Here is a 17,744-nt window from a genome sequence, read left to right as displayed (position 1 = left end):
CAACTGTCACGATTTTAGAGGGACAGTCCCGATTTTCGGGTCCTGTCCCACCCGCGGCAGGCATTGTCCCGCTGCGGGGGGGTGACAGTTGGGAGACCCCCAATCTAGTAGAATAGACGCTGTGCGCATGCGCACAGCGTCTATTCTCGTATGAAAATGAGGTCGCGGCTAATTAGCATAAGCCGCGCCCTCATTTGCATATGCCCCGCCCCCTTTTCGGGTGCTCACGCGGCGGAGTGTCCCTATTTCATACGGACAGAAGTTGGGAGGTATGCACTGTTACATCATAGTTACCTCCCCTCCTGCATTCTGCAGGAGACTCCCTGACATAGCAGCAATCTCCCTCTCTCCCTCATTAGTCTAGCAATCTCCCCCATGTCACCTACCCCACATCACACTGTTAAATCATAGTTACCTCCCCTCCTGCATTCTGCAGGAGACTCCCTGACATAGCAGCAATCTCCCTCTCTCCCTCATTAGTCTAGCAATCTCCCTCATGTCACCTAGCCCACATTACACTGTTACATCATAGTTACCTCCCCTCCTGTATTCTGCAGGAGACTCCCTGACATAGCAGCAATCTCCCTCATTAGTCTAGCAATCTCCCTCATGTCATCTAGCCCACATTACACTGTTACATCATTGTTACCTCCCCTCCTGCATTCTGCAGGAGACTCCCTGACATAGCAGCATACCTCCCCTCCTGCATTCTGCAGGAGACTCCCTGACATAGCAGCAATCTCCCTCTCTCCCTCATTAGTCTAGCAATCTCCCTCATGTCACCTAGCCCACATTACACTGTTACATCATAGTTACCTCCCCTCCTGCATTCTGCAGGAGACTCCCTGACATAGCAGCAATCTCCCTCTCTCCCTCATTAGTCTAGCAATCTCCCTCATGTCATCTAGCCCACATTACACTGTAACATCATTGTTACCTCCCCTCCTGCATTCTGCAGGAGACTCCCTGACATAGCAGCAATCTCCCTCTCTCCCTCATTAGTCTAGCAATCTCCCTCATGTCACCTAGCCCACATTACACTGTTACATCATAGTTACCTCCCCTCCTGCATTCTGCAGGAGACTCCCTGACATAGCAGCAATCTCCCTCTCTCCCTCATTAGTCTAGCAATCTCCCTCATGTCATCTAGCCCACATTACACTGTAACATCATTGTTACCTCCCCTCCTGCATTCTGCAGGAGACTCCCTGACATAGCAGCAATCTCCATCTCTCCCTCATTAGTCTAGCAATCTCCCTCATGTCACCTAGCCCACATTACACTGTTACATCATAGTTACATTGCATTCTGCAGGAGACTCCCTGACATAGCAGCAATCTCCCTCATGTCACCTAGCCCACATTACACTGTTACATCATAGTTACCTCCCCTCCTGCATTCTGCAGGAGACTCCCTGACATAGCAGCAATCTCCCTCTCTACCTCATTAGTCTAGCAATCTCCCTCATGTCATCTAGCCCACATTACACTGTTACATCATTGTTACCTCCCCTCCTGCATTCTGCAGGAGACTCCCTGACATAGCAGCAATCTCCCTCTCTCCCTCATTAGTCTAGCAATCTCCCTCATGTCACCTAGCCCACATTACACTGTTACATCATAGTTACATTGCATTCTGCAGGAGACTCCCTGACATAGCAGCAATCTCCCTCATGTCACCTAGCCCACATTACACTGTTACATCATAGATACCTCCCCTCCTGCATTCTGCAGGAGACTCCCTGACATAGCAGCAATCTCCCTCTCTCCCTCATTAGTCTAGCAATCTCCCTCATGTCACCTAGCCCACATTACACTGTTACATCATAGTTACCTCCCCTCCTGTATTCTGCAGGAGACTCCCTGACATAGCAGCAATCTCCCTCTCTCCCTCATTAGTCTAGCAATCTCCCTCATGTCACCTAGCCCACATTACACTGTTACATCATAGTTACCTGCCCTCCTGCATTCTGCAGGAGACTCCCTGACATAGCAGCAATCTCCCTCTCTCCCTCATAAGTCTAGCAATCTCCCTCATGTCACCTAGCCCACATTACACTGTTACATCATAGTTACATTGCATTCTGCAGGAGACTCCCTGACATAGCAGCAATCTCCCTCATGTCACCTAGCCCACATTACACTGTTACATCATAGTTACCTCTCCTCCTGCATTCTGCAGGAGACTCCCTGACATAGCAGCAATCTCCCTCATTAGTCTAGCAATCTCCCTCATGTCACCTAGCCCACATTACACTGTTACATCATAGTTACCTGCCCTCCTGCATTCTGCAGGAGACTCCCTGACATAGCAGCAATCTCCCTCTCTCCCTCATAAGTCTAGCAATCTCCCTCATGTCACCTAGCCCACATTACACTGTTACATCATTGTTACCTCCCCTCCTGCATTCTGCAGGAAACTCCCTGACATAGCAGCAATATCCCTCTCTCCCTCATTAGTCTAGCAATCTCCCTCATGTCACCTAGCCCACATTACACTGTTACATCATAGTTTCCTCCCCTCCTGCATTCTGCAGGAGACTCCCTGACATAGCAGCAATCTCCCTCTCTCCCTCATTAGTCTAGCAATCTCCCTCATGTCACTTAGCCCACATTACACTGTTACATCATAGTTACCTCCCCTCCTGCATTCTGCAGGAAACTCCCTGACATAGCAGCAATATCCCTCTCTCCCTGATTAGTCTAGCAATCTCCCTCATGTCACCTAGCCCACATTACACTGTTACATCATAGTTACATTGCATTCTGCAGGAGACTCCCTGACATAGCAGCAATCTCCCTCATGTCACCTAGCCCACATTACACTGTTACATCATAGTTACCTCCCCTCCTGCATTCTGCAGGAGACTCCGTGACATAGCAGCAATCTCCCTCTCTCCCTCATTAGTCTAGCAATCTCCCTCATGTCACCTAGCCCACATTACACTGTTACATCATAGTTACCTGCCCCCCTGCATACTGCAGGAGACTCCCTGACATAGCAGCAATCTCCCTCTCTCCCTCATAAGTCTAGCAATCTCCCTCATGTCACCTAGCCCACATTACACTGTTACATCATTGTTACCTTCCCTCCTGCATTCTGCAGGAAACTCCCTGACATACCAGCAATATCCCTCTCTCCCTCATTAGTCTAGCAATCTCCCTTATGTCACCTAGCCCACATTACACTGTTACATCATAGTTACCTCCCCTCCTGCATTCTGCAGGAGACTCCCTGACATAGCAGCAATCTCCCTCTCTCCCTCATTAGTCTAGCAATCTCCCTCATGTCACTTAGCCCACATTACAATGTTACATCATAGTTACCTCCCCTCCTGCATTCTGCAGGAGACTCCCTGACATAGCAGCAATCTCCCTCATTAGTCGAGCAATCTCCCTCATGTCACCTAGCCCACATTACACTGTTACATCATAGTTACCTGCCCTCCTGCATTCTGCAGGAGACTCCCTGACATAGCAGCAATCTCCCTCTCTCCCTCATTAGTCTAGCAATCTCCCTCATGTCATCTAGCCCACATTACACTGTTACATCATTGTTACCTCCCCTCCTGCATTCTGCAGGAGACTCCCTGACATAGCAGCAATCTCCCTCTCTCCCTCATTAGTCTAGCAATCTCCCTCATGTCACCTAGCCCACATTACACTGTTACATCATAGTTACATTGCATTCTGCAGGAGACTCCCTGACATAGCAGCAATCTCCCTCATGGGTACTTGTGAGTTATCCGGGCTGCCGATTTCTAAATCGGGTCGGATCGGGCACATCGCATCACATCGCATGCGACCATCGGATGCGATGCGATGCGATGCGATGACCCGATTTTTCCATAGGAATCAATGTTAAAATTGACTGAGTCCATTTTAACATGGAATTCAATGGTAAAAAGGGGTCCTTTTCATACCCCTACTATCCAAGTGGGCATGGAGTTGGATATAAACCTGTGGCGAGCCACCGAGCCCGAAGCGTGGCGAGCGTAGCAAGCCCCGCGAGGGGACACAGAATACCGTCCCCTCGCGGGGCTCGCTTCGCTCGCCACGCTTCGGGCTCGCTACGCTCGCCACAGGTTTATATCCAACTCCATGCCCACTTGGATAGTAGGGGTATGAAAAGGACACCTTTTTCCCATTGAATTCCATGTTAAAATGGACTCCGTCAATTTTAACATTGATTCCTATGGAAAAAGCGGGTCATCGCATCCGATGGTCGCATGCGATGCGATGCGATGCGATATCGCATCGCATCTGATTGTATGCCTTAACTTAAGGCATACAATAAAAAAATTGGCAGCCCGGATAACTCACAAGTACCCCCTCATGTCACCTAGCCCACATTACACTGTTACATCATAGTTACCTCCCCTCCTGCATTCTGCAGGAGACTCCCTGACATAGCAGCAATCTCCCTCTCTCCCTCATTAGTCTAGCAATCTCCCTCATGTCACCTAGCCCACATTACACTGTTACATCATAGTTACCTCCCCTCCTGCATTCTGCAGGAGACTCCCTGACATAGCAGCCATCTCCCTCTCTCCCTCATTAGTCTAGCAATCTCCCTCATGACACCTAGCCCACATTACACTGTTACATCATAGTTACCTGCCCTCCTGCATTCTGCAGGAGACTCCCTGACATAGCAGCAATCTCCCTCTCTCCCTCATAAGTCTAGCAATCTCCCTCATGTCACCTAGCCCACATTACACTGTTACATCATAGTTACATTGCATTCTGCAGGAGACTCCCTGACATAGCAGCAATCTCCCTCATGTCACCTAGCCCACATTACACTGTTACATCATAGTTACCTCCCCTCCTGCATTCTGCAGGAGACTCCGTGACATAGCAGCAATCTCCCTCTCTCCCTCATTAGTCTAGCAATCTCCCTCATGTCACCTAGCCCACATTACACTGTTACATCATAGTTACCTGCCCTCCTGCATTCTGCAGGAGACTCCCTGACATAGCAGCAATCTCCCTCTCTCCCTCATAAGTCTAGCAATCTCCCTCATGTCACCTAGCCCACATTACACTGTTACATCATTGTTACCTCCCCTCCTGCATTCTGCAGGAAACTCCCTGACAAAGCAGCAATCTCCCTCTCTCCCTCATTAGTCTAGCAATCTCCCTCATGTCACCTAGCCCACATTACACTGTTACATCATTGTTACCTCCCCTCCTGCATTCTGCAGGAAACTCCCTGACATAGCAGCAATCTCCCTCTCTCCCTCATTAGTCTAGCAATCTCCCTCATGTCACTTAGCCCACATTACACTGTTACATCATAGTTACCTCCCCTCCTGCATTCTGCAGGAGACTCCCTGACATAGCAGCAATCTCCCTCATTAGTCTAGCAATCTCCCTCATGTCACCTAGCCCACATTACACTGTTACATCATAGTTACCTGCCCTCCTGCATTCTGCAGGAGACTCCCTGACATAGCAGCAATCTCCCTCATTAGTCTAGCAATCTCCCTCATGTCACCTAGCCCACATTACACTGTTACATCATAGTTACCTGCCCTCCTGTATTCTGCAGGAGACTCCCTGACATAGCAGCAATCTCCCTCTCTCCCTCATAAGTCTAGCAATCTCCCTCATGTCACCTAGCCCACATTACACTGTTACATCATTGTTACATCCCCTCCTGCATTCTGCAGGAAACTCCCTGACATAATATCCCTCTCTCCCTCATTAGTCTAGCAATCTCCCTCATGTCACCTAGCCCACATTACACTGTTACATCATAGTTACATTGCATTCTGCAGGAGACTCCCTGACATAGCAGCAATCTCCCTCATGTCACCTAGCCCACATTACACTGTTACATCATAGTTACCTCCCCTCCTGCATTCTGCAGGAGACTCCGTGACATAGCAGCAATCTCCCTCTCTCCCTCATTAGTCTAGCAATCTCCCTCATGTCACCTAGCCCACATTACACTGTTACATCATAGTTACCTGCCCTCCTGCATTCTGCAGGAGACTCCCTGACATAGCAGCAATCTCCCTCTCTCCCTCATAAATCTAGCAATCTCCCTCATATCACCTAGCCCACATTACACTGTTACATCATTGTTACCTCCCCTTCTGCATTCTGCAGGAAACTCCCTGACATAGCAGCAATATCCCTCTCTCCCTCATTAGTCTAGCAATCTCCCTTATGTCACCTAGCCCACATTACACTGTTACATCATAGTTACCTCCCCTCCTGCATTCTGCAGGAGACTCCCTGACATAGCAGCAATCTCCCTCTCTCCCTTATTAGTCTAGCAATCTCCCTCATGTCACTTAGCCCACATTACACTGTTACATCATAGTTACCTCCCCTCCTGTATTCTGCAGGAGACTCCCTGACATAGCAGCAATCTCCCTCATTAGTCTAGCAATCTCCCTCATGTCACCTAGCCCACATTACACTGTTACATCATAGTTACCTGCCCTCCTGCATTCTGCAGGAGACTCCCTGACATAGCAGCAATCTCCCTCATGTCACCTAGCCCACATTACACTGTTACATCATAGTTACCTCCCCTCCTGCATTCTGCAGGAGACTCCCTGACATAGCAGCAATCTCCCTCATTAGTTTAGCAATCTCCCTCATGTCACCTAGCTCACATTACCCTGTTACACAATAGTTACCTCCCCTCCTGCATTCTGCAGGAGACTCCCTGACATAGCAGCAATCTCCCTCTCTCCCTCATTAGTCTAGCAATCTCCCTCATGTCACCTAGCCCACATTACACTGTTACATCATAGTTACCTGCCCTCCTGCATTCTGCAGGAGACTCCCTGACATAGCAGCAATCTCCCTCTCTCCCTCATAAGTCTAGCAATCTCCCTCATGTCACCTAGCCCACATTACACTGTTACATCATTGTTACATCCCCTCCTGCATTCTGCAGGAAACTCCCTGACATAATATCCCTCTCTCCCTCATTAGTCTAGCAATCTCCCTCATGTCACCTAGCCCACATTACACTGTTACATCATAGTTACATTGCATTCTGCAGGAGACTCCCTGACATAGCAGCAATCTCCCTCATGTCACCTAGCCCACATTACACTGTTACATCATAGTTACCTCCCCTCCTGCATTCTGCAGGAGACTCCGTGACATAGCAGCAATCTCCCTCTCTCCCTCATTAGTCTAGCAATCTCCCTCATGTCACCTAGCCCACATTACACTGTTACATCATAGTTACCTGCCCTCCTGCATTCTGCAGGAGACTCCCTGACATAGCAGCAATCTCCCTCTCTCCCTCATAAATCTAGCAATCTCCCTCATATCACCTAGCCCACATTACACTGTTACATCATTGTTACCTCCCCTTCTGCATTCTGCAGGAAACTCCCTGACATAGCAGCAATATCCCTCTCTCCCTCATTAGTCTAGCAATCTCCCTTATGTCACCTAGCCCACATTACACTGTTACATCATAGTTACCTCCCCTCCTGCATTCTGCAGGAGACTCCCTGACATAGCAGCAATCTCCCTCTCTCCCTTATTAGTCTAGCAATCTCCCTCATGTCACTTAGCCCACATTACACTGTTACATCATAGTTACCTCCCCTCCTGTATTCTGCAGGAGACTCCCTGACATAGCAGCAATCTCCCTCATTAGTCTAGCAATCTCCCTCATGTCACCTAGCCCACATTACACTGTTACATCATAGTTACCTGCCCTCCTGCATTCTGCAGGAGACTCCCTGACATAGCAGCAATCTCCCTCATGTCACCTAGCCCACATTACACTGTTACATCATAGTTACCTCCCCTCCTGCATTCTGCAGGAGACTCCCTGACATAGCAGCAATCTCCCTCATTAGTTTAGCAATCTCCCTCATGTCACCTAGCTCACATTACCCTGTTACACAATAGTTACCTCCCCTCCTGCATTCTGCAGGAGACTCCCTGACATAGCAGCAATCTCCCTCTCTCCCTCATTAGTCTAGCAATCTCCCTCATGTCACCTAACCCACATTACACTTACATTTTTTAGGGAAAAAAGGAATGAGAGACAAATACATTTACAGTACATTGAATCATCAGCACCATTTCCCAGCACTTTACCAAGTATAGTATCTCTTACTAACTGCTTTGGGGCTCATTTACATTTGGATATAAGTCATTATAAAAAAATCCTCTCCTATGTAGCTGTACACACCCACGCTTCTAGGTGCCACATTTACAATCTCTTTTCACAATCTCTCCATATATGGAACTAGACACACCCTTTGGGTGGAGCATGACACGCCCCCTCAATGGGGTGCTTTGCAAAATTCTATTACCAACTATAATCTCCCTGAAACTGTTTTTCAAAAGTAGGCAAGTCTGGTTTAAACTAAGTTATTGGAGATGTATTGTGGTAAGGAGATAGAGATGAGGAGGTGCAAAATTATTTATAGACACAAAGGAAAAAAGAAAGACACAAGGCCACATGACAAAGATGGAGGGCAGTGAGACTGGTGCAGACAAGAGACGGACATGTTAGATTCCATATATGGAGGCACAAATAGGAAAGCAAGAGACCATGCCATAATCAGAAGAGAAGGGAAAACAAATTACTATCAGGAGAGTCAGAAAAACTGTCGGGCCGTCATCCGGCACCCGTCATTTCCTCTGGTGCTAAGGCCCAGTAGGAGATGATTGAGGTGGTATCAGGAGACAGGCATCAAATGCTGCAGCGGTGACGACCTCTGACCACCTCTAGATGAAACCTACTGGATGTATTATTACTTAGTATTGATCTTTTATTTATATGGTGCCATTAGCGATGAAACGGTCTTAAACATGGTGACTATGCAGTGGTGGTGCGTAGGGAATCCTGACCGCCATCCCCAGAGTGGAAAGTAGCTGCCAGGCCAGGAAAGAGAAGAGAAAGGCCTGCATGTCCCTTATCCGACACCTACCCATATATACCATTTATATTATAATATTATGCAATAATTTATTCTAATCCTAATTATTTATTTAGTGGGGTCTTATTGGCCGATTGGCTCTATTGATTCCTGCTCTCCCCTACGGCTTTTAATAACCTGTTGAGATTTGAATTTAGAAACACACGGGCCACGTATTTTTCCATTTTCATTTCCTCCCATGTCAACAGGGGTATGGGTCTTTGAGTCCACCAAATTAAGGTCGACATACATTGGGTCAACCACTGAAGGTGAAATGGTCGACACAGACAAATGGTCGACACAAGCATTAGTTCGACCATACAAAGGACAACATGGGTTTTTCATGTTTTTTTTTTGTTCCAAATGTACCGCGTCCCCATGCAGGGCCACCGGGGTTGCCGTGGGTACAACTGTCCCGGACCCCTGCCTCTGGAGGGGCTCGGGCAGCTGCCCACAGTGGCACGGCACCACCCCCTGCACCCACACAATGCATCAGGGAAGGGAAATCAGTTCCGACAAGTCAGACAAGTGCCTTTAGTCACTTGCATTCTAAGTTCAAAATGAATACAAAATTAATGTGCACCCACTGGCAAAAGTTATATGCTAGTGTAACACTTATGCCCGGTACACACCAGGACGATGGTGCTCGTGAGCGGGTCATCACAGGAACGTACGACCCGCTCACGAGCTGATGGTGCCGCCGCCGACTGGGCGCGAAAATGCCCCTAATGTGATCCGATCGCGACCCCACCCACTACAATGGTCGTTTCTGAGATCCTACCTGCAGCAGGGAGGATCTCAGAAAACTACACAACACATTTGTTGGTAAGCTGCTCAATCAGAGGTGTGTCACTCAGGTGCCAAAAGGGAGGGGTAATTCTGGTTAGGAAAAAAACATTTTGTATCCCAATTGCACACTGAGTGAGAAATATACACATAATAATCAGATAATACAGAGTTAATGGTTGCATATATCTGCAGATATAGGGCTAAGCCCCCAGGCCGTACGTCAAGGCATCTCTGTCACTGGGGGTCCCTAATATTGGGTATGGGTCTGGGGTGTATATTTCTCACTCAGTGTGCAATTGGGATAAAAAAGGATCTCAGAAAAGACAGACCGACCCGCGGGGCCGCGCATCAGATCAGGATTGCATCAAAAGGGCAGCGAAATGGGCCAAACCACGGCCTATTTACATACAATCGGTCGAGATTGTATCTCAATTGGCTCGTTTTGGGCAATTTCGTCCTGGTGTGTACCCCACATTACACAGCGACACAAATGATTGTCAGTTCATAAACATGGAGGATCATTATCTGAAAAACTCAGAGAACAAAAAAAGGGACCGTAGTGCAAAATTGTCTTATTATTTGGTTTAATTTCATACAGTCCACTCACATTACAGTGAGATAAGAGCGCCTATCAACCAAATTCTTTTCCTCCTGTTTTTCTTTTCCTCCTCCAATCAACATAAGTCCTTACATTCCTAAAAGGACTTGATAGAAAAAGTGCAATATTGCTGGAAAACAAAACACAAACATTTATTGAATACACCTGAGAGAAAGATGTGCAGTAGGAAAGAGAGCAGGGAAGAAAGAGGGGGGAGAGAGCACGATTGGCACCCCCCACCCCTATAGATGGCGCTACATAACTGCTACCTAACCAGAGGTCCCCTGCACCCTCTATTGTTACGCCACTGTATTTGAGATAATACCCCTTTCACACCAGAAAATGCAGGGACTTATCCAGGAATATGGTCCCAGGATCATGCAGGGACATTCCCAGGTCGGCCTGCCAAGTCCCTGCATTTTCTGGTGTGAAGGGGAGAGAAAACCACCACCCCCCATCCCCCTTTAACCAGCTATATCGTTTAACCAGCTATATCTTCGGAACCAACTGACCTATTTACATGATGTACCAATGGCCAATGGTGAAAGCGGGGAGAAGAATTGGAGCGGAAGCTGCAGGGGTGACAGTCATTGACAGCTGGGCAGAGAGCAGGGGGCTGCCCGGCTGTATTCAGAGCACTGCAGGTCACGGCTGTTTGAAATAATACCCCTTTCACAACAGAAAATGCAGGGATTTACCCGGGAATATGGTCCCAGGATCATGCAGGGACATTCCCAGGCTGACCCCTTATACACCAGCCTAGTCCCTGCATTTTCTGGTGTGATGGGGAGAGACAACCACTCCCCTCTCCCTACCCCCCTTTAACCAACCAGCTATATCTTCGGAACTAATTGACCCATTTACATGAGACCAGTATCATAATGAAGAACTTTTGAGTTGGCTTCGAATGATTTTGGTCCCGTGAAACTGGGCTGTTTGGTTCCAGAGAAATCTGCCCTCAAAGAACATAAACATGTCATGAAATGACATTTAAGAAATAAAAAAAAACGTTTTTTGGTATCAGATTGAAGGCCCAGCGATTTGGGTTTGAATGAGATCAACCTTGAGCTTCAGTGATGCCGAAGGGGGAACTGCACCCCTGGACCACCCCCTAGATTCGCCTATGATAGTATTGATAATGGACTTGTATACCAGCTGGTATATAATACTTTATAAAAACACAGCACAGACAAGAACATTTCCCTAGATCAGTGGTTCCCAAACTGTGTGCCGTGGCTCCCTGGGGTGCCTCAGGACACTTGCAGGGGTGCCCCAGTTTGGTGGTCCAGGACCAATTTGTGTTGGTGGCTGCCAATCATGAAATATGTGTACAGATGCAAATCCTGCCCTTTACCACATAACTGACCCTAAGAATCGCATATAAACCCAATCTAATTAATTTTTTGGGGGCCCAGGGGTGCCTTGAAAAAATTCCAATACTCTAGGGTGCCGTGATTCAAAAAAGATTGGGAACCCCTGCCCTAGATGCATGTGTCACACATTTATACATTTCTGCACAGGTGAATGGTGCCATGTCTCAGCAGCGATCCATTGGGCACTGATTGGGCTCTGGGATCTCTTTACATGATGTTGCATGTTTGTTCAGAGCTCTGTGGCCAGAATGTAAGAACAGCATCACCGGGCATTGTTCTGTACTGGGGAGGGAGTCAGTGCCAGCAAATTAGTGCTGAGTGTTTAACAGTGTGACCTGGTGGTGTGAATCAGCTGCAGCCACTCTCATTGTGACACTGACCTCAGTACATGGGTCCCTCTCGGCTGTCTCTATCACTATACAGTACCATCTCACTGGCATGGACTTTGAGTAACACAAATCTGTCACCATGCAAGAATCGGCAAGCTCCCTGGCAATAGATGGCTACTGCAGCAATGTGCCAGCCTTTCTCACCAAGCTGTGGACCCTGGTGGAAGACCCCGACACCAACCACCTTATTTGCTGGAGTGTGGTAAGTGCCAGATTGGTTACCGGGGAGCTGAGGACCAGGGGTAGGCTGATAATAGCGGTATGTACTATCGCAATGTATTTCATGTAAAATAATGTAGCTACAGCACACAACTAAAGGGCTGATTCAGACCAGCTTCCACAGGACCGAATTCGGCCCCTACAGCGATGGTGGTGTTCTGTGCATGCGCATTGTCGCCAATGCGCATGTACGGCCCCGGCTGCGGGCGCCTTTGGCAACTTTTCCATTCGCCTGAGTGACAGTCAGGGGAATGTTCCAGGGCGGACCCCTGGCACTTTGTGGGCGTGTCCACAAAAATGGTGGGCGCACTCCTAGAAACACTGCACGGGTCCCAGTGAACGCAGGCGTTACCCTGACTGCATTTGGGTTCGGTCGCCGGGGGGGATGGGGGTTGGGGTGGTGCATGCGTTCAGCAGGGCAGCATTACCCTGTGCTCGCTAGGCTGTGAAAACATGCAGCCCAGCGCACACCTCTGAATTAGGCCCTGAAAGTCAAACAGATGTATTTGTTTATTAGACTCACGTGGGTTTTTGCCGAGTGTCAGCAATTTACTGACAGTCGATAAAAATAATCGCCAGACCTTTTAGGCCTAAATAATGTTATTTAAGTCCTTACTACTGCATGTCATACTTGCCTACTTTTGAAAACTAGTTTCAGGGAGATTATAGTTGGTAATCGAATTTTGTACAGCGTCCCATTGAGGGGGGGTGTCATGCTCCTCCCACAGGGCGTGTATAGTTCCATATATGGAGAGATTGTGAATGTGGCACATAGAAGTGGGTGTGTACTGCTACATCTGAGAGGAATCTTGTAAAATGACTTATATCCAAATGTAGATGAGCCCCAAAGCAGTTAGTAAGAGATACTATACTTGGTAAAGTGCTGGGAAATGGTGCTGATGATTCAATGTAAATTTATCTATCTCTCATTCCTTTTCCCCCCATATGTAACAGTGTAATGTGGGCTAGGTGACATGAGGGAGATAGATAGACTAATGAGGGAGAAAGGAAGATTGCTGCTATGTCAGGGAGTCTCCTGCAGAATGCAGGAGGGGAGGTTACTATGGTGTAACAGTGTAATGTGGGCTAGGTGACATGAGGGAGATTGCTAGACTAATGAGGGAGAGAAGGAGATTGCTGCTATGTCAGGGAGTCTCCTGCAGAATGCAGGAGGGGAGCTAACTATGGTGTAACAGTGTACTGTGGGCTAGGTGACATGAGGGAGATTGCTAGACTAATGAGGGAGAGAGGGAGATTGCTGCTATGTCAGGGAGTCTCCTGCAGAATGCAGGAGGGGAGGTAACTATGGTGTAACAGTGTAATGTGGGCTAGGTGACATGAGGGAGATTGCTAGACTAATGAGGGAGAGAAGGAGATTTCTGCTATGTCAGGGAGTCTCCTGCAGAATGCAGGAGGGGAGGTAACTATGGTGTAACGTGGGCTAGGTGACATTAGGGAGATTGCTAGACTAATGAGGGAGAGAGGGAGATTGCTGCTATGTCAGGAATTCTCCTGCAGAATGCAGGAGGGTAGGTAACTATGATGTAACACTGTAATGTGGGCTAGGTGACATGAGGGAGATAGCTAGACTAATGAGGGAGAAAGGAAGATTGCTGCTATGTCAGGGAGTCTCCTGCAGAATGCAGGAGGGGAGGTTACTATGGTGTAACAGTGTAATGTGGGCTAGGTGACATGAGGGAGATTGCTAGACTAATGAGGGAGAGAAGGAGATTGCTGCTATGTCAGGGAGTCTCCTGCAGAATGCAGGAGGGGAGCTAACTATGGTGTAACAGTGTACTGTGGGCTAGGTGACATGAGGGAGATTGCTAGACTAATGAGGGAGAGAGGGAGATTGCTGCTATGTCAGGGAGTCTCCTGCAGAATGCAGGAGGGGAGGTAACTATGGTGTAACAGTGTAATGTGGGCTAGGTGACATGAGGGAGATTGCTAGACTAATGAGGGAGAGAAGGAGATTTCTGCTATGTCAGGGAGTCTCCTGCAGAATGCAGGAGGGGAGCTAACTATGGTGTAACAGTGTACTGTGGGCTAGGTGACATGAGGGAGATTGCTAGACTAATGAGGGAGAGAGGGAGATTGCTGCTATGTCAGGGAGTCTCCTGCAGAATGCAGGAGGGGAGGTAACTATGGTGTAACAGTGTAATGTGGGCTAGGTGACATGAGGGAGATTGCTAGACTAATGAGGGAGAGAAGGAGATTTCTGCTATGTCAGGGAGTCTCCTGCAGAATGCAGGAGGGGAGGTAACTATGGTGTAACGTGGGCTAGGTGACATTAGGGAGATTGCTAGACTAATGAGGGAGAGAGGGAGATTGCTGCTATGTCAGGAATTCTCCTGCAGAATGCAGGAGGGTAGGTAACTATGATGTAACACTGTAACGTGGGCTAGGTGACATTAGGGAGATTGCTAGACTAATGAGGGAGAGAAGGAGATTGCTGCTATGTCAGGGAGTCTCCTGCAGAATGCAGGAGGGGAGGTAACTATGGTGTAACGTGGGCTAGGTGACATGAGGGAGATTGCTAGACTAATGAGGGAGAGAGGGAGATTGCTGCTATGTCAGGGAGTCTCCTGCAGAATGCAGGAGGGGAGGTAACTATGATGTAACAGTGTAATGTGGGCTAGGTGACATGAGGGAGATTGCTAGACTAATGAGGGAGAGAGGGAGATTGCTGCTATGTCAGGGAGTCTCCTGCAGAATGCAGGAGGGGAGGTAACTATGATGTAACAGTGTAATGTGGGCTAGGTGACATGAGGGAGATTGCTAGACTAATGAGGGAGAGAGGGAGATTGCTGCTATGTCAGGAAGTCTCCTGCAGAATGCAGGAGGGGAGGTAACTATGATGTAACAGTGTAATGTGGGCTAGGTGACATGAGGGAGATCGCTAGACTAATGAGGGAGAGAGGGAGGTTGCTGCTATGTCAGGGAGTCTCCTGCACAATGCAGGAGGGGAGGTAACTATGATGTAACAGTGTAATGTGGGCTAGGTGACATGAGGGAGATTGCTAGACTAATGAGGGAGAAAGGGAGATTGCTGCTATGTCAGGGAGTCTCCTGCACAATGCAGGAGGGGAGGTAACTATGATGTAACAGTGTAATGTGGGCTAGGTGACATGAGGGAGATTGCTAGACAAATGAGGGAGAGAGGGAGGTTGCTGCTATGTCAGGGAGTCTCCTGCACAATGCAGGAGGGTAGGCAGCCATGCTGTATGTATTGCTTATTCCTGTCCTGTAGGTCACTGATCCTTACATTTTATATATATTTTCTATCATATAACATAAATAATGTGTCAGTAAATTTGATGCGTGTCAGTACTTATAAACCATACTCACTGACTTCTCACATCTTGTGGTTCCTCGAGTGGATATACTATCATATTGGTGGTAAGGGGGGGTGTGTGACATGGCCCTACCTCCGACAGTACAGTGCAATGTATCTTGGCATCGTACAGAGGGGGCAGGGCCAGGATGACATAACGTGTTGAGAATTACGCTATCTTCCCCCTGTCCCTGTCATTTCACAAGCATATAGTCTAGAGGGTGAACTACCCTGACAGGGGTCCATGGGACTCTCAAACAAGTTGGGGTTCCCTCAGACATTCTAGGAGAACAGGCCTGATCTGTGATTATTTCCCTGTATGTTGCTGGGCTGTCAGTTCTGTAACTCCTTCGCTGCTGCAGCGGGCTTCCTTACTCCTGTGCTGGCTATGAATGTTTTTTGTAATAGCAGTATATGGCTTTGATACTGAAGGTTGTGAGCCTTGTTCGAGATCAGTGATGGCTAACCTTGACACTCCAGCTGTTGTTGAACTACACATCCCAGCATGCCCTGCATCAGTCTTAGCATGGCCAAATAGTAAAAGTGTAGCAGGGCATGCTGGGATGTGTAGTTCAACAACAGCTGGAGTGTCAAGGTTAGTCATCACCGGCCTAGATTCTAAGCCTTCATGTCTTATTCCCAATCTTCCGTTGTTTGTATCCTCAAACATGTGGAATTTGTACCTGTATCTATACTAGATGTTATTGCTAGTACTGATGACTGCCCATGTAGGTGTTATTATAACAAAATGTGTTTTATATAACTTTTATTGTGTTTTTTTTATTACCAGTTATTTATATAGTGCCATTCATGTAATACTTTGTGATTTACAATTGGGAACAAAATAAAAATAAGACAAGACTATATTTAGACAAAGTAGACCTGATTGCAAGCTTACAATCTATAGGGAAACGGGGGGGGGGGGGGGGGGGGATAAAACCATAAAATGCAAATTGGTCCAACCACATTGCAGAATTCTTGATTCGCCTGTATCATTCAGTCATACAGCGATATTGGTCTGTAGTCAGTGGGGTGTGCGAGTGTAGAAAGAGAATCCATGTAAGTTTTGTGTGAACTGGGTAGTGGTGAAGCACATGGTAATAGGGTGTGGAGGATGTGGGTGTTCAGTAATTTGATAAATCTGTCGGAAGAGGGGATTTTTCAAGGAAAGTCTTTTCCTATGGAGGGCATTCCACAGACTGGTCACAACCTGATAAATGTCCTGTGCCTGCGAATGGGAGCTGGTATTTGGGTTAGAGGTACAGATCCTGCGCAGAGCAGTTGGGTTGAGTTGGGAGATATTTAGAGATTTGCAAAGAGGTGGATGTTGGTGTAGTTTGGTTTATAATTTAGCCGTATGGGTTAGTCAAAGTATTTTATACTAAATTCAGTAAAATACAGATAACCGATGTAAGGCCAGACAGAAGAGAGCAGCAGAAGAAAAACATTTTGCAACGAAGATCAGTCTAGCGGCAGCCATTGCATTCAAAATACAGAGCCGTTCTCTTCTAGCGGGGGTCTGGCGGTCGGATCGCTAACTGCCAGCCGCCGGAAGTGCACGCGTCCCCTTACAATGGAGCTGTTCCCTGCTGCTCAATCCCACCTCCCCACTTCCCCCCTAACCCTGCCCATCTCCCTGAAGCGGAGATAGGCAAGGTTCGCTTCCCCCACCGCCAGGAACCTGGGATGCGCGTCCCAGTCAGATTGAGCGTCATCTTAACAGCGGGGCATTCTGGCGAGCCCCGGCGCTGGCTGAAAGGCGCTCCATCTGTAGATTGTAGGGATGAATGTTTTGGGGAAGACAATTTGTATTTGTCGAACATTACATAAATTCACACAGCCCCAGGAACCTTCTTCTTAATGGGGTCAATTTACTAAAACGGAAATTCTCTTGAAGATGGGATGTTGCCCATCCTAAGTACTAACCAATCAGATTCTACTACTTATTTATTTAGCACCTTCTAGAAGATAATATAATCTGGTTGCTATGGGAAACATCCGATCTTTAATAGAACTCTTGTTTTAGTAATTTGCCCCTTTGAGGCAAAGAGTTTTAAGATGAAGAGTTTGCAGTGTGTTGTGCCTATGGGCATATGGTGACACCTATACTGTGAGATTGTGAGGTCGG

General features: G+C 47.6%; 1 protein-coding gene across 1 annotated transcript in view; it reads left to right on the top strand.

Annotated features, from left to right (window-relative positions):
* The first annotated feature begins 12,041 nt into the window (after nt 1-12,041).
* HSF4 (heat shock transcription factor 4) overlaps nt 12,042-17,744 on the top strand; it is an 81,370-nt gene continuing 75,667 nt past the window's right edge. The window contains exon 1 of the mRNA XM_083165691.1: nt 12,042-12,265. Within this exon, the coding sequence (XP_083021817.1) occupies nt 12,143-12,265 (123 nt within the window). The 5' untranslated portion in view covers nt 12,042-12,142. The remainder of the gene's footprint in view (nt 12,266-17,744) is intronic.

The sequence above is a fragment of the Crinia signifera genome, chromosome 11 (assembly GCF_055691185.1).
Source record: "Crinia signifera chromosome 11, ASM5569118v1, whole genome shotgun sequence".
Lineage (NCBI taxonomy): Eukaryota > Metazoa > Chordata > Amphibia > Anura > Myobatrachidae > Crinia > Crinia signifera.
Note: the sequence above shows the minus strand (reverse complement) of the source record. Positions and strands in the feature narration are given on the sequence as shown.